A 25,572-nucleotide genomic window follows, 5' to 3' on the forward strand; every position below is an offset into this window, starting at 1 on the left:
GCTATACTGCTCGCTAGTTTATTCTGATGGATTTACTCAACTGATGGTGTATTCCTTACAGTTCACTCTCTCCTATGGTTAACCAAAAAGCAATAAACTTTTACTGTTTTTTCTCTTTGCCCACTCAGATGTATCAGATCAATCAGACCCATGGTCTTCTGAAAAAGATTAATTCTGTCATTCAAAAAATCACAGAGCCCATCCAGCCAAAAGTAGCGGAACACAAACCTCAGACAGTGAAGCGCCTCTCCTACCCCTTCTCCAGAGAGAAACAGCATCTGTAAGTGAAAGCTTTCTGTAAATGTCCAGGTCAACATGTTCCAGCCTTCCTAAGGGACCAAAAGGTGAAAGGGAAAATAAACGGAAAATGAACGCCAACACTTTGTTAGTGATTACTGTAGAGAATATTTCCAGTTTGCAGTAAATTTACGTTGGTTTTTGTTTGTTTGGTTGGTTTTTTTGGTTTTTTTTGGCTCACTGTTGAGGAATGAGGCTTTACAGAGCCCCTCTGTCAAATCCCCATGCTGATGATGTGGTATATAATGCGTATCTATATGACTACACACATCAACCGCCTATGACTATACACATTAGGCTGCCAAACAAGATTTATAATGTGGTTTACAATAGTCTCTTTTCCATGTAAAATAAAATGCTCCATAAAATTGGTAGCCAGAGATGATTCTATGTGGGTTGATAAATTTCAGAATAATTTCATTCATCTGGTATGGGCAGCTCACACATGTAGTGCCAACCAGTCCGTGACTTTGGAGACGCTATGAGGTCCGTGGTAGCTCTGCCATCGATTCCAGATCAGTGAGAATAGCTGTAAACGTGGGTGTAGGAAAAAATCATAAGGTGGGGCCCAGCCAAAGTTTCGACTGCTGTGGATTGCTTTGCTGCTGCTCTTCCTTGGCCAGCATCCCAGAGGAGAAGCTTTGAAGGCTGTGTTTATGTATGTGCCAGCTGGAACGAATAACAGTCCTGGGGCAGGATTTCTTCACTGTACATACAGGGCTTTTAGTTTTTAATCACGGGATGCAGAACACCGTTGGAGTTGCGTGTGTTAGTCGGGCTGGTCAATGTATGTGACATTTGACATGTTCTTGGCCTCACAGGAAATGTATTTATATATTTATTTGCATGTAGGATGCACCAGGCAAAGGAGCCTGGTGGCTCAGAGAAAGCCCAAAAGATGCTCTGTAGCTCAGGCACGGATGTGCCTTACGCTGTTTGCAGTGGTGGCTTTTTAGAGTGAGACCACCTGTGTCTTTTGCTGAATAAGGGAGGCAAGAGTTTAAGGTACAGGCAAAATGAAAAGATTATTAGGAGAAAGTCAAGGCCAGCGGTTGGGAATTTAACTTAAATGAGCATCAACAGTCTCCTTTGTGCAGGAAAAACCTATAAATATATAAAACCAGTGAAACGTGTAAGTGGCCTCTTTCAAATATGAGGGTTGGGATGCACTTTCTTTTTAATGAGGTTTCTACAAGCTTTTCTTTAATGTCAGGTATGAGAGATCCCCAGGAGAATGAAAATATTGAAGGGGTCAACAAGAGCAGGAAATTACTGGCTTTTTTTTTTTTTTTTTTAGCCTAATGGGCTTCCTTCTAATCTTTTAACAGATTTGATTTGTCTGACAGAGATTCCTTCTTTGACAGCAAAACGAGAAGCACTATAGTAAGTACTGCATATAAATAATTTATGGTGGATGGTGCCTTAGTTATGGTGTTAATAGCCCCTTTGCCAGCTTGAGTACGTCTGTTGCGAGTTTGCCTTTCTTAACCAAATGCCAGGGATCGCCTGCGGTATCAGTTATTGAAATTATAAATAAAGCATTTCCAGCTTTAGCTTATATAATGAATAGTCTTTGATGCTAACAGGTTGCTGCATTTTGGAAAATAATTTGGATCTTTTCTGTAGTTCACTGTTAATCCGGGACACATTTTCTTAGTAGATGTATCACCAGAAAGGATTAGATTTAGATTCTACCGCTGGTTCTGCCACCAGCTACCTGCACCCCCGTGACTCATTTACCTTCTTGTAACCCTACATTGCTCTTTTTATAAAATGCTGGGAAATCTCCCAAGACAAATTCCAATGAAATATTCCAATTTATAGGTCTTTGGGGGCAATTCTCTAGACTGGTGTTGAAAGCGTTGAGGTTTATTATTTTTATTTAACATTATTAATTATTTTTATTTAACATTAAAGTTTACATGAAGCAAATGCAACAAGGACAGAAAATTGCATCTTGTTCTGACTGTTTATGCGTCTGTTCGCCTCTCTGACACTAACAACTGTGATGTTCACGTATGCAGCACTGGGATTGGGCTGAGCCATTCCTGCCTTCATGTTGGAGGGTCCCTCTACCCCTTCAGTGCTAGCGTGGGACTTTTCCTCTCCTACTTAAACTTCCGCAGTTCCCTTACAGAAATGAAGCCTAATACAGGAATACAATATCACAAACTACATTTGAGTGCTTTCTTGTGACTTACAGAACACAAAATAGAGTGGGGAAGAAGGCGTAGCCGCCTCCATAGCCACGGAGGGGGGAATTGAAAGGACAGCTCATGTGACATCCAGGGCAGTTGGAAGGGAGCATGCCAAGCAGCACTTGCTGCAACACATTTCAAAGTATAGCATGGACTCTTTGCCCCATTCCACTGCTGCTAATCGGTGTGTTGGAATGTGACTGTGAGCGTGCTTTTATCTTATATTTAACATTAGGCTTTTGGATGCTAAGTGGTTTCAAAAAGAGCTTATATCGCAATTATAGCTGTCTTTTATTGCTACGGTGATAAGGGGTGTAAGATATCTAACTTCCCTTCCCTGCTTTGAAATTCCAGTGCGTGGACCCCATGATGTAGTTCCCCTGTAGCTTGAAGTGCACTGATTTGATGTGAGCGCAGGTTATCAGGGCTAGGTGAGTTTGACCAGGAAAGGCAGATGCAGCAGCACAGAAATGGAAAAGAAAATGACAAGCACTGAATTGGTTTATTTGCAATAAAATGTTTAATTTGAGATTGAAAAAAAACCCCATAGCTTTTGTTTGTAGACTTTTAAAAATAGATATATAGTGAAAAAACTTGTAAGTACAAGACACTTCAGGGAGCAAATGAAGAGTTAAAATTCAGGACAACAAGCTGAGAAAGGTAGCGAGGCAGAATGGCACCACAGGACAAGAGGGTGAGCAAGACTAACTGAAAAATGGAGTGAAACAAAAGGAGCTCATAGCAGAGGCTGGGAGGAAGAGGAGGGATGAGGGGGTTTAAACCACTGAAGGAACACTGGGCATATAACAATAATGCTGGTAGTATGTTGCTTTGTTTGAAATCCCTGTAAATCACCCAGGGTTACAAGACATATTGAATGTTTCCCAGCATCATTTAACTCCGTGTGCTTTTCTCTTTGTATTCTTGTTTCTTAAAGTTCTCTCCTGCCTCTCTCATATGTATTTTTAAACCATAGTGCAAATATTGACCCTTCTGCCTACTACAAAATGAACAGGAATCTAGTCACTCCCTGTGGTTCTTTGATGAATAGAAACTAAGCCAAAGACTTTTTACTTATTAAAAGAAAAAACAAAACCAAAACCAACAAACACATTGTATAACTGGAAATCTCTCTGTGACAGCCCTTTAACTCTCTGGAGTTAGAAGACAACAACAGGTAGATGAGCTGTGGGTCTTGCCTTCTATGCCCTTGCTCGCTTCCCTCTGTGAACTGGGCAAGCGGCAGCCAAGTTAGCACACGGATCTGCAAACATCCCCAGGGAACCGGTCCGTGACTCCCCAGACAGGCCAGGCAATGGGCAGCACGTGCTTTTGCCCATGGTTTTGCTCTGCTGCCCGCTCCCCTGCCAGCCTCGCGCTGGCCTAGCGCTTGCCTTGCCTAAGAGCAGCGCTACGTGGGAGCAGCGTGGGGCTTGACCGCTCGGGCGGCATGGTGAGATGTGCAAAGGTTATTTGACAATAAATGCAATAAATTGTAAAATAAATAAGTGTGTTCTGCCACTGAGGTCATGCAAGCTTAGAAATTTTAAGGTCAGCCTGGGTTAGTTAGTCCAGTTTCTGATAAATGGCTGCGTGCTGTGTGCATGTTCTGAGCCTGAAGCTCTGCTGAAGTCCGTGGGGTGAAGGCAGCTCGCACCATCGGAGGCGAGGGAGGAGCTGGCCCAGCACAGCACCTAGTCTGGGTAGAAGAGGGCTTCTGTCTTTCATCGATGTCTAACATGAGCAAAAATAGCATTGCTGTTGTGCAAGTAGTTAAATGTAACCCTCTTTCCCCTGATCAATTATCTTGGTAGCTGGCTATTTAGTTAAGCCTCTCTCTACTATGGATAACTCGGCATGGAAATCTTTAAGCCGCGCTCTCCTGAATACCATGACTTCTATTGAAGAACGATGACTTCATCGGCATCTTGGGTTTGCCAATATTTGAGCTGTACACAAAAAAGATTGTGCTTTTCACTGGCAGTATCTGAAGTAACCCTTTCCTTTCATTTATTTTGCTTCTGTAGGTTTATGAAATATTGAAAAGAACGACATGTACCAAAGCAAAATATAGCATGGGTAAGGAACTTCATTTAGCTTTAAGATCGATATCATTTTCAGGTATTGAAAATAACTGCAAGTTGTAACTGGCTGTGAAGTTTAGGTTTTTCCCCTGCTCTGTAATTTGATTTGTGTGGATATAATTGTTTTATTTGGAAATTTAATTTAATTAATGTAGCTGTTTGGAATGTTTTCAAACGTGAATTTATAGATTCGACTCTAATTTAAGTGGTAAGTGAGCATGTAGCCCCTGCAGATGTTCATTAGGCCCTTTGCAGCAGGACTGGATGTGATATAAACCAGTGGATAATAACGTGCTCTGCGTTGGTTCAGTGTTATGCTCACTGAAATGGACGAGGGTATTACCATGAATTTCAATAACTGCGGTGCAAGGCTATGGATCGGCCCATTCTTTGAAAGCCGTAACCTCACGTTTTTATCGTGGGGTGGCTTTTCAATGACTTGACTGAAATGGTCTTAACTGATGGCTGCCCGAAACACCGTCCTAAGTGGAACTGAGATTATCCTGGTGAAATGGCCAAGGACTAAGGCATGCACTGAAAGCCAGCCCATCTCTTAGCCCTCAAAACAGTTGTTGCAAGGCAGTGGGAGTGAAGTTCATACTGCCAGGGCTGGTAGTTTTAGGATTTCAGCCTAGGGCTTGTGTTCTAAGAACTGAATTCACAATACAGGTAAACGAAAATTGCGAATCAGGTCACCTTAAAGATTTGTTGGCAGCTTTTCCTGTTCAGCAGTTATATATTTTATTTCATATGTGACATGATATATAGTTATATACTTGACTGTGGGACCATAGTTAACAAGTAGTTAATGGTAAACTGAACTATGTAAGCTAGAAAGCTGAATTTCCTCATATCCGAGCTTCTTCACAGACAACCGACAGAAACAAATCTGTGTGAGAAAAACTGCATGAACATGGGAGAAAATGTTTGATAACTGTTGGAATCGCATTTATTTGCCTACAAGCAGTTAAAAAAAACAACAATGGGAACTTGAATTACAGGTAGTTCTGTTCAATATTGACCCATCAGCTGCTTAGAAATACATCAAATAATAGGAGAATAATTATGCCAGAAATTATTTCCATGCTTTGACTTTTCTGTTGAAGTAACAACCTACAATGTACAATTGTTCAGTCCTTATATACACTAAATTTTGGTGTTCATCCAGTATTAACAGAAGTACTGTTTCTCTGTAGCATGGGAAATCCAAATTAATCTGTGCCTTTCAGGACCTTTTCGAGTCTGATGCTGGATCATTTTCACTGGAAATTACGTATTTGCACTCTTGAAAGGGGAAGGTCATACAGCTCAGTTTGAATTTTTGCCTTGGAGTTGGTTACTCACTTGATTTATTTTTTGCTCCTTTTTTTTTTTTCTTCTTTTAGTCCAGAAATGGGAACACACGTTAGAGGTTAGTCAAATAGGGCAGAGTCTAAAGGAAGGTAAAATGTTAGGGTTCTTGGATCGTTCTTGTTCCAGAGACTGGCAAGATCACACAGTATACCTAATAAAAATATCATTAGGCCAGCCTGTCCGTGGGTATACTCAGCATAACTCAATCAGGTCCTTTGTGTTCCAGCACAGGAATGCTGGGTGACAACCCAGCACAGGTTGCAAACAGATTTGAGCAAACGCTGATAATGCTGCAACATTTCTGCCCGGCAGGAAAAAGCTGCCCAGTGAACACTGCAGTCTCTGTCGTTTATTTTGCCCATTTTTGAAAATGTGAATCTCTCTTCAGTGTTAAATCCCGGTATGTCGAAGGGTGCTATGTAGCTCTTCGGTTGGTCGCGCAGCCCTAGGAAAAGAATTTATCTGCTCACTGGTTGTTTCTGCCAGAAGCATGGAGACATCTGCAGACAATTCATAGTGCTGTGTAATCTTAAACAGGACTTTGAAAATTAGTGATACTGCAGGATACTGAGCACTCCTGGAGCAGTTCTTCCAGCAGGTGATTAGTATCTCAACAATGTTAATGAATGAAAAATCCTCATTTCAAGAACAATCAAAAATGTCTCGGTGATCCTACAGTGAGCTGTTTCCTGGTTCACAGTCGCTGTTCCTTCCAATCCAGTCCCACGCTCTCTTCTTAGCAAAGAACCGATGGGCATCACGGAGCACACTGTAGCACATAATTTTTCTTATTCTAAGTCCTTTTAAATTCTCCATGATGCCACTGGCCAGATTTTTTTTTTTTTTTTTCATTGGCATTAATCATCTTAGCCTTGCACAAAGACAAGTACTTGACTTAGCTCTGATTCAGCACCCAAGCCTGATTCATTGAATCCCCAAATGTATCTTCACAGATAGCACGACACCGTCAGACATGGGTAATACTCCATAACTGGAAGCAGCTATATTAATGCCAGCAGCTGCAGGAAAACCATTAGAAAAGTAATGTGCTACAGCCCTCAAAGGCCCAGGTCCAGCCAAGGGACCTTAGGGGAACGGTGCCGCGAGCTGCGGTGTCGAAGAGCCCCTCACCATTGTGCTCCTCCAGACTTACATGTCAACTCCTCCCCACCCGCCCTCACCTCCGTACTCTGGCCCCAAGCTAAGGAGCGATACCGCGCCTGGGAAGGCAGGACTCCCCAAAGTCCCTTATGCCGCATACATTATATAGATGAAGCATTAATTGCTTTCAGCCTCATGCATGTCACTAATAAACGGATGTGTAAACAGGGAAAGGAGAGGGAAGAAAGAAGGAAACTACCCTTTTAAATAAAAGACGGAAATGTGGTAAATATGGTAAGTATTACGCCAAGGTCTTCGCAAAGGCTTTCCCTACAATTTCTCTAATCAATCTGAAATCTAAATTCAAAACTTTGTGTGGATGATGCGTGCGTATGCGTGTTCCCGAATGCCATCAATTCCAGCCATATTCTTCTTGTGATCGAGCCTTCTGCTATACACTTTCAAATCTGCAGGCTTGCCCTTAAATCAAACTGACTTTTCAGAAAATGTGATTTATTTTAATGACTAATTTCAAGTCATTGGCTTCTAATTCTTGATTCTCAAATATATATGACTTCCTCTTGCTCTCTGCAGTTTTCCATTTCATAAAATGAGTCATGTTTAATAACCTATATGATAAAAAATGAAAGTACATGGAAAGGAACGAGATGGCAGAAAAATCATTATCTGACCAAACGACTGTTATTTTGAGGGAAATCTCCAGGAAGGAAGATAAAGTGAGACTGTCTAACTTCAAAATTGTAAATAACTATTTTGTCTTTATTTTTCAAGGGATCACCAGCCTGCTTGCCAATGGAGTTTACAGTGCTGCATATCCTTTGCACGATGTAAGTGATCTTGGAATATATTTTACAAGTCTACTATCTGACACCAAAAATCCGTAATGTGTTACGTATTAACGGCATCATCCCAAGCACGAGTGTTCGGATCCTGACTTCCTGCTGACTTGTATCATGACTGCAGTGACTTTTGCAGGTTGTTTCCATCACTCTGCTCACTTTTAATGAACTCCCCACCTCTGTTCTAGCTTTGATGATCATAAGTGACATTTGAATGTACCATTCGAAGAGTTGTTTCAGTGGCTTAGCAAACAAAATGCTTCTGTTACTTTCTGACCTTCTGCTCCTGAGGTCCCTGGCATCAGTGCTGGGAGGCATGTTTACTCCTGGGGCACCAAGTGGCTGTCTCACATCATCCACATCTCCCTGGCATCCCCCCTTGCAAGTAGGGAGGTGTCGGTGGCTGTGTGTCCCTGCAATTGGCTGCCACTGGAGGAAAAACCATAAGCAAGAGTTTGAAATTATGTATTTTGTGGGACGGGATGTGACTGCAGACCTTCTTACTGATGAAATCTGCTTTTGAGCAGTTCAGTAAGATGTCAAGAGTGTGTTCAATTATGGTGTTCATCGAGAGCATTAGAGAGAGATAGGGAATTGTGGTGGCACTCCTAGCTGAGTGGGGGATCCCCATCCTGCCAGAGGTGCGCAGCAGTTGGATGCTGACGGCGTTTTTACTTCGAGGTTCAAGGTATGACTAGAACTGACAAACACACGCTCTTAGCTAGACCCTTACAGAAAGGTTTGACAGGTGTCGAGGGGACGTGTCCGTCGTGCTGCTCACGATGTACTGGCTGCGTCAGCATACAAGGGCTGTCGAGCCTGGTGCCGGGGGATGTGCAGATGGAAGCATGTCTTCCCAGTTTTCTGCTCCCCTCACTTGCACTGCTTTTACATGGGACCATGAGTGTTTTATCTCAGTGTAACTGAGACCAGAACAACCTCTTTATCTGCCTGATGTTTATCATAAATGTCAGGCACTCTTAAACTGCAGCGATATCGCTTAGACATCCAGAAAGGTTAAATAAACTTCTCCGCATGTGCTTGTCTCGCATCTTTAGACAGCTACTGATAGTCTTGTATATAAGTTATTGTCTTAATTTACTCCTTTATCGTATTTAAAAATAGCCCCAAATTAAAACTTCAAATCTAATCAGCCCTGAGTGTTTGGAGAGTCTGGATAGAGATCAGCTCTCTCAGCTGGTCTCTTCTCTTTCAAGTGGACTGAGCTGAACCCCAAATACCGTGGCAATACCGCATCCTTTCCCTTGACATTTTTAGGCCACCTTTATCACTTATTCATTCCTTTTTCCCCAGTGACAGACATTATTACTCTTTCTTAATGTGCCTGATGACAGAAGACAAAGTGTGCTATGACAAATGATCTCCTAAAATACAGCATTATTTTACAGATTGCTTTTTCTGTTTTTGATGCATTAAGTGCGTGGGATACATGGGTATGCAAGATGCATAGCAGCTCTGGGCGCGACTCACTGAATGACGCAGATTTTCTTTTTTTAAAGGGTGACTATGAAGGTGAAAACGTTGAACCTAATGACAGAAAAGTAAGTTGATATAAAAGGGGGTTTAACATATTCACGAGAGTCCCAGGCTGAAGAGTCACCTGTTGGAATTGGGACGTTTGCCAAGATTTCACAGAAAATACCACAAAAAGGCACTAAATGCCAAACAGCTGAAGTACAGAAGTACTTTCCAGTGCTTAAATTTGCCCAAATGTGGAATGGACTATGGATACGTAGAAATTACTAAGCTTGATAAAGATACATTTCCTGCCGTGTTGGTAAGAGTATTGACAGCATTCACATATAACTCCTAAAGTTCAGATGATGTGATTTCAGGCCAGCTCTGATGAGAATATGCTCAGTTGTATTCTGCTGTCCTATTCTGACATAATTCCTGCTTCACTCCGTGGCGAGCTCTGGTCTCAGCACTGCAACCTCTGCTGAATTAATGTGCTGCTGATCTGGAGTGTGAGGATCAGAATTGGGGCGGGGGGAGGCAGTTGAAAACCTAAGTATAAAAGTCATTTGGGAAGATAAAGATTGGATATTTTTCAGAAAAGAGACATTCTCAGCAAAGCTTTAAGGTGCGCTGTTCAGCCAGAAGCTGCCCTGTGGATGTATACGGATGCATTGCATCACTTTTCACATAAGTCTGTGGCTTAAATTGTGTTTTTATTGTCTGTATACTGAAAGACATTTGTTTGTTGTAGTAAAACAAGTAGGAATTATTCTAAAGAAATACTTCTCATAAGAAAAAAGCAAATTTTTCACCTTTTGCATAAATGTTGGTTTCTTAAATTCAGAGTGCAGTTACTACATAGTCCTGATCGCACTTCTCTAAAGATAGTCCTATTTTTCTGTGTATCAGACAAAAACTGAAGTAGAGAGGTTACGACCAGTCCTTTCAGGGGGAGCTACTGAATCTGGGTGCCGTGCACGTTGGGCTTTCAGACTTGAAACTTCACCTTTCCGGTTTGTTTTCATGGTCACATCTCCAAAGAAATGCTGTGGACATTCAGGTCATAGGAAAAGCAGATCTAAAGCCCTTCAGGTTGGTCAAATAAAAATAGGTACTCAAAATTCAAGGTCTGCTGGGCCTTAAGCTGCAAATGGCTCATCAAAAGACACTGACTGTTGTTTCCCACCCACCCCACCCCCATTGATTTGTGTTAAAAATACCACATACCTGTCATTTCATTATTAAGCAACACATTGCTCGACCAAAAATAGGATGAAAGTCCATGTTTTCTCTAAGTGTCTGGATTATCATCTTTATTACTAACTTTCCAAACCTCACAAATTCACTCATTTCACAAGTTCACTGTGTATTTGGAAATGTTTACCTTGGCTTTTGGCTTCCAGTTCCCTCAAATAATCTTTTGGCATGTTTTGGCATGTCTCTTCTGGTTTCTTGAAGTTTTCTTTAATCTAATCCAGCGCTAGGCCAGGCTTGTGCCTCTTTTAACAACAAAATTAAAGATTTGAGGCATAGAAATGAAGTAAATATTTAGGGCTAGTACGCTGATCTCCTGTAATTGTGTCTTTGAAGCTGTGCTTTGAATATCAGGCTGATAAATGTCAGGATAAATGAGATAATTCATTTGTACTTTAGGCACAAATTTGGTTTGAAGTATTGTACGAAACTGAAACATGGCACTGATGCAAAATCTTCTTAGCTTAGTATTTTCCCAATATGCCTGACCGGCTTAGATCACAGAAAAGGAATCTGATTTCCAGCACAAACTTAGCTTGTAAAAATGAAGTAAAAAAAAAAAAAAAAAAAAAAAAGGCAGGGTCTTAGCTAGTGCACATGGATGTTGAGGTGTCCCAAATCATTAATTGTTTCCCAGACATAGGCAGCTGGCTTTAAATGTTTGGAAAATGTGGCTGAAAGAAACCTAAAGCAGAACAAAATAAAATAAAATTTGCAAGAATGTTGCTGTATAATAGAGGCCTGCCTTTAGGTTTCTGTTTCTGCTCTTACTGTTGTAAGAAAACCAATAAAGATGAATGATTTTGGGTTGTGGAGGGGGAAATCCACAGTCCATTTGTATTTTTTGAGGTCATATTTCTGTAAAAGTAAAGAAGCTGTGTTTTTTGAATGACTTGAACCACTGGCATGAGAAGTACAGCAGTTCAGCTTGGAAAGTTTGTGTTAATGATTTGGCAGGAGAATTGCAAAGCTGCTCTAGAGACGTTGCTCGCTGTACGACTTGTGTGTGATAGATGCGAGAAGTAGGAGTGGGCAGGGGCAGCAGCAGGGCCGCCAGCCTGCCCGTCCTTGCTTTGCCGCATTTCACCGGAGAGATGTAGGAGGCTGCCATGTCAAGTTTCTCATGACAAAATAGCCTACAGATTTAAGCATTAACATCCTGTTTGGTCTGTTCTTCTATAAAGAAGATTAATAGCGGTGCCCTCCCTGAAATGATACCTGGTTTAGGTCTTGGTTCCCCGTTGCAGTTTCCTTCCGCAGCTGAGCCCACTGACAGAGGTTTGTGTAACTGAGCTCCGAAATCTTCTGCCCTTTTTTTTTTTGTTTTTTACCCAATGTTCAATGAAGAGAAATACCTCAGCAGTAATCAGTTCATGCTCTTCTGTTTGAGAGCAGTAGAAGAGGAAAAAGGAAAATGAGTATGTTGTTGCTAAACAAGTTAAAGAAATCAGAAGCCGGCCCAGGAACTTTCTGCTACTGAGTTCATGTCACTGGGCTGAAGCAGGGAGAGAAGCAGTAAAGGGAGACCTGACTTCACAAGCAGATGTAAAGCTTCTCTTCCCCTTGTCCCACAGAGGAGGTGATGGCGGGGTGGACAGTGAACACACTTCATCTTCTCTAGTATTTTTTGTACACACGCTGACTTCTTGCTCGCTCTGTTAGCTGAACTGAATTAAAAAAAAATAATCAGATCAGAGAAGCGCTATTTATATATTTTACAAAGGAAAGGATAAGTTGAAGGTCTCGGAGGAACCTATTTTTGTGAGGGATTCAGTTCTATAAATCACTAATGGGGATCATTGTTTTCCTTGGCCCGTATCCTAACCAAAAGGATGAGTGGAAATCATCATGTTCTTTTAGTTTAAAGCTGAGAAACTCTAAAACGCAGCTTTTGAGGCATGTCTGCACAGCACCTCTTGTTGGATGCTCAATATTATAGCTTCTTATAGTGAAAACAAACCAGTTGATTATATTTTTTTTCTTTCCCATAACTCAAAGCATGTTCATCTTTCACATCCATTCTGCTAGATACCTCCTAAGGATCATAAAATCAGGACTGCTCTCCCTGTCCCTGCTATAGTTATCCATCAGTCCAGTTGCTGAAGAGCCTTTTAATGTACTAGAATTTGTCATTGCATTATAGCATGTCAAATCATCAAATTTGTTTTTGATACTTAATGCAGGCAGCGTGTATTGGAAGATTAGGTGTTGAAACCACTAAGTGCTGGGGCCAGATCCACAGCGTGAGCTCTGCAGTTTGCTGGGACCAAAGGAGAAAAAGCTCACGTGTGCGGTGCTTTAGCTTTCGCCTTGCCTTTTGTGTTTTACAGCTCCTGTGTGAGGAGTGGGCGAGCTATGGAGTCTTTTATAAATACCAGCCAATCGACCTGGTGAGGTGAGAGCTCAGCCCTTAACGTCGTGTTTCCACGGGGCAGCGCTGGAGCTGCGCACGGCGATGCTCATGCGGGCGTCCCTGCGGGGATACTGTCCTCGGTGCCACCCCGGGGGACTCCGGAGAATGGAGTGTTCACTGGGGGAAAAGGAGTTTTCTGTGGGTTTAGAAACACGCTGGTGCATCCCACCTAGTGTGAAACCTTGCAGGGGACATATTTTTAATGAATTTTGCTTGCTTGTGGTGAGAGCTGAGAAAATTAGGTGCTTTTCTGAGAGGATTTGCTCTCAGAAGATCCAAAGATACCAATTTACACAGCAGAAACGGGGGGGGGGGGGAAACTACTAGTTGGACTGACTTGTTTTAATGGTGCCTGTATCTCTGGATTAACTCCAAGCATCATGAGAAAGAGAGTCCACTGAGAAGAAAAAAATTCCCACAGGCATCAGATCTTACTTTCTCCATGCTTAATCCAGCTGCGATTGGTAATTTTAGCCATGTTATATTTTAAGAAATAGGAAACATTTCTCTCTCTCATTTCTTTTTTTAAAATGTATTTCAGAAAATACTTCGGAGAGAAGATTGGGCTATATTTTGCCTGGCTGGGAGTTTATACACAAATGCTTATCCCAGCTTCAATTGTGGGGATTATCGTTTTCCTATATGGCTGCGCAACTGTGGATGAGAACATACCAAGGTAAAATAAATAAATAGATTCTATTATTGGAGGCAACTAGAAACTCAGAGCAAAATGTTACCTTTCTCTGTAAGCGTTTTGTCACTAATACCTAGGGCGAGCACAGCTGAAACTGTGGCTCCCAGTTTCTAGGGCTCGCCCTGCGCCACAGCAGCCCGACACCCCGCTCCGTCTGTGCTGGCCGTGGCTTCCCCAGGTCCGTCTGCCAACTGGCGCCTGCCGGAGCGCTCCCACCGCTCTCCCTCCCCACGCCCCACACGCTTCGTCTTTTGGAAGCTGTGCTTAAAATGAAGCCACCTCCACACGGATGGGAGAGCGTGCAGTCCATCGATTTCTGCTTCCAGTAAGCGATGGAGTGCTACCAAGGGCTGAGAGTGGGCAGCAGAACCTCAGCACGTTTCGAAATCATTAGCATTTATTGTTGATATTACTTGTGGAGTTTGCATTGATGTATTAAAAATAATTCTTGGCCAGTTGCCTAGGTGGGTTGGTTTTTTTTTTTCCTAACTCAGATCATTATGTTAAAACAAACCAACAAAGTACTGCTAATGATAGGTTTTAGTGCTTCCCATCATAAAATGCTGAGGAGGACATTGTGTAACATAAAGATGAATCAAGAATATACATGCCTAAAATAAGTAGTTGTGGTCGGATTAACAAAATCTTGATGTCCTACTATTTTTAATTTTTTAATAAGTTTTGTAGTATAATCTTTTTAAAGCCCTATGATTTGGCATTATTTACGCTGCATGTGTCATCAGCTGCAGATGAAAATTACATAGTTTGTACAACAAGCATGAGCACTGAGGAACAAAGCAGATAATGGATATCAGAAAATAGATTTTTTTTTTTTGTTGTTTCTGTTCATTAAGGTTGCTTTGTACTGCTTCCAACAGTAGAAGAAAGTCAAAGGGAGGGTCACTGTTGCTATTTCACAGATGGAGTGCAGAGAAGTTGAATTGGTTGAACTCCAGTCTCTTGATACTCAGCACTTCCCTTGTACCTTATCTATTGCTGTAGTTAGTATTTCAAAACAAGAATGATTTTTTAATTGAATTTTGTTTTTAAACTGTAAGATCCTATAGTAAAAAGCATAAAGCCTCATGCCTTTCATAATGCTGTCTTTTATTCCTTGCAATGGAAGCAGGGCTGGGGATGGAGGGAGACAGGACAGCAGCCTCACGTGAGGATTTTGGCCCCTGCGATGGTGTAGCTTAAGGACAGAGCTGCTTGCTGGGGCAAGAGCTGGGAAGCACTGTGAGCACTGATGGTCCTACAGACCAGAGACAGATGCTCTGCAGAGGAGAAAAGATCATTGCAGCATGGAAGACGGAGCCGTACTGACTGTGCTTTTTCCATATCTTGTTGCTTCGTTGCAGCATGGAAATGTGTGACCAGAGAAACAATATCACCATGTGTCCCTTATGCGACAGAACATGCAGCTACTGGAAGATGAGCTCCGCTTGTGCAACTGCGCGCGCAAGTCATCTGTTTGATAACCCTGCAACTGTCTTCTTCTCAGTCTTCATGGCTCTCTGGGGTAAGATGATGTATGCCTTCATGTTAAGTTTTTAATTATTTAAAATACAACAGGAAGAAACAGAAGAGATAAAGGAGTATATTTATACTCAGGCAGTTAATTATATAAAGAACTTCTCTTTCTTTCTTTTTTTTCTTTCCCATGAAACTGTCACTCCCAAATTTATATTCTGGACTGAAGGCTAAAATTCAAAAAGTTGCTCAAGATGAATATCAAATGAAATTGTTAAACATCTGTCATAAAACTGCTGCGTGGTATGTCAAAATTTCATTAACGGGATTGCACAGCTTGCCAAAAAAAAAAAAAAAAGACCTATTTACAGAGCCAGCTTCCACTTTAGAACATTACAGAAGAAATGTATTAATGCACTCTGGGGTCACGGGGAGGGCTCTGCAGGGAAGTCTAATGGCCTTTCGCATCTCAGGACAAACCAAGATTGATTCTTGAGTGTGCTCCGAGACGCAATTAAGTTTATCAGCAGGCAGACATCATGCATGTAGACCAGGAAGCAGGAGCAGTGGCATTATAGGTATTTTTTCTGATGCTGACTGCCCTTGTGCTTTGAACACATCACTTAACCTTTCTTGGCACATCTGTAGAACTTGGTTAAAAATATTAACCCGCTCATGAAATCTGTGTGAGAGTGTCTTCAGGAATGGTTATCGAGGGCTTTTCTCCTCCCTCCTGGAGGAGGGATGGGGACCTCCTTGTTCGGGCACCCCAGCACCAGCCACGGGTGCTGGAGAGGAGGAGCCTCCCTTCGTTCTTGCTACGGGCCAGGAGGGCCTGTTAAGATAAATGGGACTTGATGGGCTCCAAAACCCCTGTTTGGACCTGGGATCCCTACACAGAAAGGCTACAGAGAACAGGGAAATGTGCGTTATTCTTCCCAGCTGTGAAGTTTGATAGCCACATACTCCCAGTGTCAGTGAGAGCAGCACAAGATGATGCTCGCCCCTCCTGTATGCCTTGTTGCGAGTTAGCAAATAACCTGGTTTGGATTATATTTAATCCTAAAAAACAAAGCCCATGTTTTTATTTGTGCTAGTATGTAAGGAACCATTCTTACATTAACGTTCATCTGAACTGATTTTAATACAATTCAACGTAAATCAATGTAGAGCAGTGTCTTTTTGACCAAGGTCTCCATTTGAGATAGCGATGTTTTAGATGCAATGCTAAGAGCTCATTATCAAGTACTGTAAGGAATAGGGCAAGGACAGTCCTGCAGAAGGATTTTGGGATCAGTGGGGAGTCAGGAGCACTGCAGGTTTGGAGGGAAAGCTGGGAAGCGGGGGAGGTTGAACTCCACCAGCTTCACAGCAGACAGGAGTGATTACTGTCTTACAGATCATCTTGCCGTGTAGCACATAGGGAGAAATGTGATATACCCCGCAGTGCCAGAGACTTTAAATAGTCTGATTCTCTCACGTGGAGAGTCAAGTATCGGTTTTGGTCTCCTCATTTACCATCATTGTGAACCTCATGTGGATCTTGGTACATAATGCTCTGTTGTCCAAAAAGTAATGCTCTTTGCTTCCTTTTCCTTAGCAAACAACTGTGGGTCCCTCCATCCACTTTTTTACATTCTTGGGCAAAGTAAGGCAGGTTGGCAGAAGGCAGTTTCTGTGCTCTGTACAAAATCAGGTAATGTCATTACCTGAGATAACAGATGCCTTAATATCTGAGATAGTTTTGGAGTAGGATGTGAAATTCCTCAAGTTCTTCAGAGTCAACATAAAATTTTATTGTGGGACAGTAGCATATAAAATAATTGTTGTTTCAAAAAGGTCTTTTTGAATTGGGAAAGTTGGAACTTTTCCCACATAGTTTTGAATTTGCATTACTGCAAATTTAATTTCTAAAGGATTTCACAAAATGATTTTTTAAAAAATGAAACCACTACTTTATTTGTTAAGGTAATAGTATCAATAAAAATTTACCATCTCTAAATGTAGGCACACGTTTAGTCTCCAGTGCCATTTGTGAGCACCTCTGCATGTAATGAGAAGTTTTATTATGTTCGTGTGCAGTTGCAGAGTTGAGGCAGACCCAAGTGACCTGCTCAGGTGACCCAGGGCATCCTTAGCATAGCAAGAAAATTAGCCCAAGTTCATGGGTATTATTGTGAGCAAGCATTTGGCCAGGTGGCCAAATTTGTATACACCATTTGTATGGTGGTGGTATCGTAACATCCTGGAGAACTCCACTCACATGAGCACTGAAGCAGCTACAGCACTGAACTGAGCCCCAGTCAGAAGTTCAGCGCTAAACCTGGACCATGGCCCAGTGCTGTTTGGTATTAAATGGCATTAAAATGTCAGAGAATCCAGATAAGATCATCTGGACAGTAACCTCTGGGAGTCTTTAAGTTCCATTTATGCTTATGGGCCCAGATGAAATATGAAAATGCAGGTCCGCTTGCCAAAGCGGCGGTACATCGCTACCTGGCACGTTCGCCGAGGGCTTTTGAAATGAGCCGTCTATGCTTCAGATGCAGCCTTTCATTTTGCGTTGTTGTAAGCCAGCACCATGGAAGTACTTCCAGTAGCACTAAGAAACCACGTCTTGTTCGTTTTCCATATTTCTCGCTGTACGTGGAAGCTGCAGACCCCGGCACAAGAACTGCCGGTGGGGGGGAGAGGGGGGCAACTCCAGCACCATGACACAAACCCTCTTAAGATACAGCCGTGGCCATCCCCATTTACGGGAAGCCTATGGCTTGTAAAGGGGCTCAGTTGTAAGTTATGGACGTGACAGTTTTGCTTGGAAGGCGAATGAATGTCACGATCGTAGCCTGGTTCCAGTCATGAGGGTGTCCTTTCCTCTCTGTTCAACTTTCTTACCCTCTTCCCGCCTCTCGTTTTTCTGGATACAAATGTTTTGAGCACTCACTGCGGGGAAACTCCTCTGGGAACACCATTTCTCGGTAGACTTGCCTCTTTCATAATCACTTACTTATTATACAGCGCTGGTGTATTCCCAGCACCTAAATATGTCCCCTGAGAACTCGCTCGGTCTCAGAGGCAGATAGACCGGGATCGTTCGTTGGGACTCGAGAACTGCTTTAACAAGGCTTCTTTTCTGTAAGTCTTCGCCATCAAAAAAGAAAATGGCAGTTTCTACTGATAAAAGCCCTTCAAGGCTTCCTCTTTAACAGCCTGTCCACCTGCAGCTTTCACACTGGCATGAGTATTGAGGTTTGGGTGTGCTAATCGGAGCTAACCATACTACTATGGCCACTAGACAGATGTAATTATAACAATATAAAAATGCTTTATCTTGATATCTTTGGGGAAATAACTCCAGTATCAGTACAAGGCTAGTTAAATCATTCATATTTTGTATAGGGGTAAAACACAGGTTTGTATGGACTTACGGATGGGATTATATGTGACGAAGACCAACAATATCATCAGTCGCACATACAAATATATAAATAAGTTTGGGTGTCTGACTTTCTTAAAACCCGTAAAAAAACTGTAAGCATCTTTCTACACGAAGCTGTGGAGGTAATAAATGCCCTTTCTTTTAGCTTGTCTGGAGACAAAGGTTGGCTCCTAGCACTGTTCATCAGGATTTCCCAGATAGACATTACTGTTGAATAAAGGGTAACAAAAATGAAGTTAAACTGGCCTGGTATATGACACAATATTGTACCTATTGAGACCTTTGGAGGTGAGAGTCTGCAGGCGTTCAGCAGGCAAAGCGGAGCGTGGCCAAGACAATCCCAGAGGGTGATGAGATAATTGAAAAAGTTATCTTTTTTTTTTTTGGTAAAATGTCAAAATAATTGTTAAACTCTTGTTTCAGCTGCCACCTTTATGGAACACTGGAAAAGAAAACAGATGCGCCTCAACTACAGGTGGGACCTGACTGGGTTTGAAGAGGAGGAGGTTTGTCGCTTCAGTTCTTACTCTTTGACTTCCACGGTGGCGTTACCGATAGCTCCTTGCCCTGAGCCCGTAGACGTTGCCTCATGGGGAACTGCTCTTCGGGCGGTTCCGTCATTTAGAAGAAAGGAAAATCCTGTGCATGAACTACTTGTGGTTTTTATAGCAAGGGTATGACTAGTATGTCTTGTTGCCGTAGAAACATAATTGTATAGCCACAAAATCTAGGTTTTTTTGAAGTGTGTAGTCGGGTCACACCTAGCAGCGTAGGCATGGAATATACAGCTCAGACCTTACTCCTGGGCTGATGTCAGGGTGCTAACAACTAAGGACTTCATTCATCTCATGCTGCTGTAAATCAGAAATGAATGTACTGAAGTTGATAAAGTTACAGCGCTGTAAAAAAAGCACTGAAAAATTCCTGTTAACTTTAACGATGCAGGATCAAGCCCTGACTTGGAAAATACCTAAGAAAATATTGCCAGACATGTGGGCTTGGGGTATTGGGAGGGACACAGTGTGGAGGTCTTTTTTTTTCTTTTTTTTTTCGTTTTCTTAAAAAAAAAAAAAAAATAATATCCCTAGTCAGGTTTACACTAAACGTGCTAAATAGCATGAAGGAGAAAAGGGCTGAATCTATATAAAAAATGGTCTTAAAAAATCAATGAAGTTTCAGAAGGAAAGGAGAGAAAATGCTCAGTCAGCTGAGGAGTGTATCCCACATTTTTGTGTTTAATTTTATCGCTTTACAAAAAAGGAGACACCTTCCCAGACCCCCAGACAGTCCCAGCCCGGCAGCCTTGCCCTGGACTGTACTGCGGTGTGGAGGCAGCGGAGGCGTGCGGGTCCCTTCCATTTTCCCATTGTATGTGACAAGCCCTGCTGCAAAAACCCCGCTGCAGGATCTGATCTAGGACCCACGGGTTGTACAGGCGATCGCCGCCTTGTTTGCCGGCCAGCTGGCTTTTTGTTACTGTCGCTATAGAAGTATGGCCACCCCTGTCGTACCTATGGATGGTGTAAGTAAATACGCAACAAATAGCGCTCACGTGAAACAAAAACCTCACCGGCCCTGGGTTTAACACTGTGCAGCTCGGTGAGCCTGGCACGGTTATTGTTCCTCTCACCCCCAAAATCGTTCTGCTTGAATTATCTCCTCTTAATATGTTCATCTCCTCCATAATATATGTAGGCACACTTACGCCAGCAGCCTCTATGCTGTGTGCTCTGCTAGATCATACCTATTTTCCTGGGAGAGAATATAAGGCTTTATTTCCTGGATACTATACTGCTCTTTTATTTTTGGTAACTTCTTGTTAGTGCACATGAAAGTAGAAAGGATTAACTGTATCTTTCCGCTGTCTGTCCCCTTCGTGTCTGAATTCAGAGCTCCACACAGCTAAAATGGCAGCTGTTAATAAAGTATTTTTTATTCTTTGTTTTGTATAGTCAACTAGACAGATGGGTTTAGCGAAGAATTTAAGCCTCTCCTGTTTCTGATTTGGGTAAAACTTAAGCTGGTATCACGTTAAAGATTAAGGGTTTCAAGTGATATAGCAAAACCCAAGTGTCTCATCTTCCAGTGTTCTTAGGGACACCTAGTTCATACAAGACTTAGAGTAATGTTAGTAAATGTTTTAGAGCACGAGCAGACTGATTTTCTCTGGTAGTGTCTAGCCATCCACTGTAGCTATGTTTGTGTCATGTAATTTTTAAAATATCGATCCAATATGATTTGCAACAGTTGAGTAATCAAATTTTTGTGTCTTTTTTTTTCTTTTTCTTTTTTTCTTGTGTTTTTTTCTGGTTTCCTGAAGGAGGCAGTCAAGGTTTGGAAAACATTTTTTTTTTTTAATTGCTCCTACCTTTTTTATTACATGTCTACCGATGAGTGTCATCTTTTGATCTCCACCTCTTCTTTTTTGAGCATCAGATTTTCTTTAGATCTCCTACTGATTGCTTTGCCTTTACACCCTCCCCCTCTCCAATTTGTTCAGACTTTTTTCAACTCTGTTCTGTTTCCCATCCGATGCATAACTGTAAATTCTGAATCTTTTGTGAATGCATAATTATCGTGAATTCTGAATCTGTCTATCTTTCTGAATCTTTTGACTGTCTTACTTCTGAGTGTTTCCTACACCCTCTCCTTCAAGGCACATGGGTGATTGGTGGATGCTGTCAAGACAGGATTAGAGGCAAACCCAAGTGACAATTTTCTGGGATCCCAAAGCCAAGTATTTCGCATACTGACAGCAGATAACTGTTCCCATCATGAGCTGAGGGTCACTAAAATTGCAGTTAATGTCATGTGAAATCTAATTTAATCCAATACAGGTTGTGCTGTATACTCTTATGTATTGAATTTAATCTACATAGTGTTGCATGTGGGTGTCTGATAGTGAGTGCGGATCATTCTGCAGCTGCTGCTGTAGAACTCAGAATGATACGGGATTTAACATTTTTTAATTATAGTCGACTATCATTTGATGTAAATGACATACTGAGTGAATTAGAAATCAGTTAGAAAACTTGGAAATGATCAGGAAATCGACCTGCAAACAGTTCATATGTAGCTGATATAGAAAAGAAATAATTTTGCTTTTTATTAAAAATGACTTATTTCGCAGGATCATCCAAGAGCAGAATATGAAGCCAAAGTTTTAGAAAAATCACTGAGAAAAGAACACAAACATAAAGAGGTAAGGTAAAAATATTCATTTGTTTCACTTATAAAAACTTTGAGTAAGAAGGTCATTATAGCAGGCGCTGACCCAAGACTAAGAAACAGGTGAAAAATAGAGTCACTGCACATTGTGTTTAAATTCCAGATGTCTTCAGCCCTAGCATACGTGGGGTACTCCGCGTATGCCTGTGCACAAGGCCGGATTAAGTCTGGAAATATCTTCAGTGATCAGATGCAGGACTGTGGTTCAGGGAAGCTTACTGAGCCCGACTGAAGGGGTGCTCCTGTTAGGCTAACGAATCAAGTTTGAGAAAACTGTAACAAAACATCTTCTTCTGTGCTAGTATAAGTAACTAAAGCCTCTCAGGAGAGGTTCTCTGTCTTGCTAGACTTTTTTTTGTAAATAAAAATATTACTAGAGCATTAATGAAGAGTACTAACACCAATTTCCTTGCCAAATTCCAGCTTTGAGAATAACTTTCTGCCTTTTAAAAACATAACTTCCGTTTTATTCCACTGAATAATGTAGCGCTCGCTTCTGCTTTTAACTTGCTCTTTACGTCGCCGCGAAAGCGGTGCTGCCAGTCGTCCCCGGGGTGTGTGCATCTCGCCAATGGACGGTGCGGTCCCTGTGAGCAGCTCCCCTCCCCTTCCGCTGACGGCTGTTGTTCCTTCCCTATTACTGTCTGTCAGCAGCAGACCAATCTGAAAAAGCTCCTTTTCTCCCCCGCGTGCTGGTTTCCACCCTACCAGAGGTTATTCCCCCTTAACCGCAAGAATTCAGCCGTCTGTATGACGGTGTTTTTAAGCACAGAAGTAAATGCTTCAGCATAAACAAAATCCGTCGACAGAAATTCCTCTTCCGTATCTGTTGCCAGTGGCAGAGTAGCGTGGAACCATGCCCTAAATTGGAATTTTATGAAAACCTTATGAAAATACAACTGCAACAACCGCATTAACATTAAATACACTTTAAGAGACAGCATACATAGGTTGGACAGGCGTCAAACTGACTGTGTCTGCTTCTGTCATGTGCTTATACTTGAGTACCGTTGGGGCCCGTGGTGCTACAAAGCCGACGGTGGTACGTTCCCGTTGATCTATAGGATGCGGTGGTACGTTCCCGTTGATCTATAGGATGCGGTGGTACGTTCCCGTTGATCTATAGGATGCGGTGGTACGTTCCCGTTGATCTATAGGATGCGGTGTGTAAGTGGTTCAGTGCGTGTGCGATACCTTACTCACAGCACTGCTTTAAAATCCCTTGCAGAACAAGAGGAATTTGGGTTGCTGCCCTCTTATGGGCTGGATAAACAATGTTGGAATAAAGACTTCGTTTTACCCTGCTAAAAACCGGCGCCTCACTGTACTTTCGGGTAGATTAGAAATTCAGACCTTAAATGTGTCAGACTGTAGGGTAATATGACAATTAATGAACGGTGGCCTCCAAATATCGGAGTATGAAAGCTGAGCAGTTAAGGGAGTTTTGGGCTGTGTTCAATTTGGATGTTACTAATTTGGGAAACGTGAGAAAAGGAGGTTTTTTCTGAAATACTCAGTAATTATCTTTCATTGAGATCTAGAGTGTTAAAGTTCAAATTCAACTGTTGTAAGACAACTTGGAAATCTTGAAAGAAAACATGTCTAAAGCTAAACCAGAAATTGCTCATATTTTTTTCAAAAGAAGTCCAATTAAAAAAAAAAAAAATAAAGAAAAAACTCTTTGGACATGTTACACATCATAAAGGCAAAAGAAGGGCACAATCCCGAATTAAAAAGGGAGTATCCTTTGCAGGATTGCTTGATCTACCACAGGATTTGGGGCAAGGGTTTGTCTTTTGTTGTTGTTATGTTTTATTAACCTAAAGCTGCAACACAAAGCCTTGAGCAAACTAACGGAGCATTCGCTTGTGGCTAAAGTGCTATGTACACAGAGTCAGTAGAGAGTATGTAGATCAATTTAGCAGTGCTTTGTAATGCTATGTTGCCCGATCCTTTTTTTGTTTCCTTTGACGGCCGTCAGAAGCATCAGTATTTTCCAGAAGAGACAGCGAACAAATGGAGACAAAGAGTTAAGACAGTCATGGCTGGGGTGAAATTGGTTCTTTTTATTCAAACTTATGAAGAAACTCAAATTATGAGTAATTATGGAAGACACAAATCAATTTGTTTTTGGCTGTTGAACCTCTGTTTAATATTCACATTCAGTTCTGGGTTTCTTCCCCCTCCTCCCCTCGTTTCTTCAGCACTCTTTGGGACACGGTTTCTATGCGTTGGGAATGGCACTGCATGGCTAATCTTAGATTTACCATCCTGGACTGGTGTTACGTTTTGCAGTGGAGCATGGGGCACGTGTTGAAAGAGTTGCTTGCACTTCCCTGAGACAATGTGCATGTCATAAAAATAGAATTTCAGTAATATTTTTATGCCCATTATAACATATGCATCATCTTCCGTAATGACTTTTTGTTGTTTATTTTCTGGTGTTTAGAAACAATTCCCGGCATCAAAGTTTATGAAAGACTCTAGATGAGCAATACTGTGCTAAATGAAATTTTCACAGCCAAATTCAGGCTGGTTGACTGGATTTAGGGTAATCCTATAAAGAGTTGTTATACGTGTGCATCTTAACTCCTATTGGCGTGGCCTGTTGAAGACCATGTGGGTAGTCCGGTAGTTAAAAATCACTCATATTGAAGGAATTTCAAGTCTTATCACACACCAAAACAAGACCTTCCCTGTCAACCGTGCGTTCACCTTGGAGTTACTCGGTAGCATACTTAATCCGTATTTCAGTGGAAGCAGTTGTGCAACTGCAAAGCTGCAAATATTAACTGGGGAGGGAGAGGGGAAGATGGAGAATATTTCTAAGGAAAGCAAAAGAAAATATTTAACAGTAGGAGAGATCTTACTTCATGGTTTATGACAGCCTATTTGCATGTTTCCTTCAAAAAGTATACAGAAAAATCTGGTTTATTTATACTCGCAGTGCAGGCGCTTGACTGAGTTGAACCTAGATACAGAGTAAACAATTTGCCTGTGTGGAATTGTAACTGTAAACACTGTCTCTTTGCATCTTCTAACTGGTTGTGTATTTGCTAGCCTTTTTTTTTCCCCTCCCTCTCTGTTTGTCTCATGCAAAATCACACGCTCCGTCTTCATTAAATGTCCCGTTTTCCCCCTCCCAAATTTCAGACAGATAAAGAAAAGCTGACGTGGAAGGATCGGTTTCCAGCCTATTTCACCAATTTTGTTGGCATTATCTTCATGGTAAGCATCACCCGGCAGAACCTGAAATTTATGTTACCGAGTCATTGCACAGAACAGAAGTGAGGGAAATGTTAGTGAAACCGTGACAGACTTTATCAGATTAATGTGGTTTGCAGTAGCTTTTCCCCAGTGAAAAAAATTCAAGCATTTTATTGTTTTATAACCTAGAATCTTTTCAAGAGCTTGAATTTCTACTTTGCCGTCTCTTTCCAGTAAAGAAATAAGAATACCTAAATAGGGTAGGGGAAAAACGAGGGCAGGCAAACAGAAGTTACCACCGCCATTGATGGGACGACACTTAAAAAGTAGAGGGATTCCTCTCAGAAAGTAGTCAGGAAGTAGGGAACAGCTTCATTTATATCCCAAATCTTTTTGAAAGAAACGATGTGGCCAATTGCAATCCTGATTGCAAAGATTTTTAATAAATCAGTCAAATTTGGGGTTATACCATGTAACAGGGTAATTGCAAAC

The 25,572-nt window shown here is 41.7% G+C and overlaps 1 protein-coding gene across 5 annotated transcripts in view; it reads left to right on the forward strand.

The window, feature by feature from the left end:
* Window positions 1-25,572, forward strand: part of ANO1 (anoctamin 1) — an 83,433-nt gene that overhangs the window by 43,038 nt on the left and 14,823 nt on the right. For 2 of the 5 annotated variants that reach the window (XM_075094996.1, XM_075094992.1), the window contains exons 5-18: window positions 129-280; window positions 1,626-1,680; window positions 4,523-4,574; window positions 7,262-7,327; window positions 7,826-7,881; window positions 9,414-9,455; window positions 12,957-13,021; window positions 13,581-13,715; window positions 15,095-15,255; window positions 19,069-19,151; window positions 20,966-20,977; window positions 21,776-21,847; window positions 23,855-23,902; window positions 25,027-25,101. In XM_075094996.1, coding sequence (XP_074951097.1) covers window positions 129-280; window positions 1,626-1,680; window positions 4,523-4,574; window positions 7,262-7,327; window positions 7,826-7,881; window positions 9,414-9,455; window positions 12,957-13,021; window positions 13,581-13,715; window positions 15,095-15,255; window positions 19,069-19,151; window positions 20,966-20,977; window positions 21,776-21,847; window positions 23,855-23,902; window positions 25,027-25,101 — 1,074 coding nt within the window. The remainder of the gene's footprint in view (window positions 1-128; window positions 281-1,625; window positions 1,681-4,522; window positions 4,575-7,261; window positions 7,328-7,825; window positions 7,882-9,413; window positions 9,456-12,956; window positions 13,022-13,580; window positions 13,716-15,094; window positions 15,256-19,068; window positions 19,152-20,965; window positions 20,978-21,775; window positions 21,848-23,854; window positions 23,903-25,026; window positions 25,102-25,572) is intronic. The other 3 variants (XM_075094993.1, XM_075094994.1, XM_075094995.1) reach the window with 3 other exon arrangements.

The sequence above is a fragment of the Phalacrocorax aristotelis genome, chromosome 5 (assembly GCF_949628215.1).
Source record: "Phalacrocorax aristotelis chromosome 5, bGulAri2.1, whole genome shotgun sequence".
Lineage (NCBI taxonomy): Eukaryota > Metazoa > Chordata > Aves > Suliformes > Phalacrocoracidae > Phalacrocorax > Phalacrocorax aristotelis.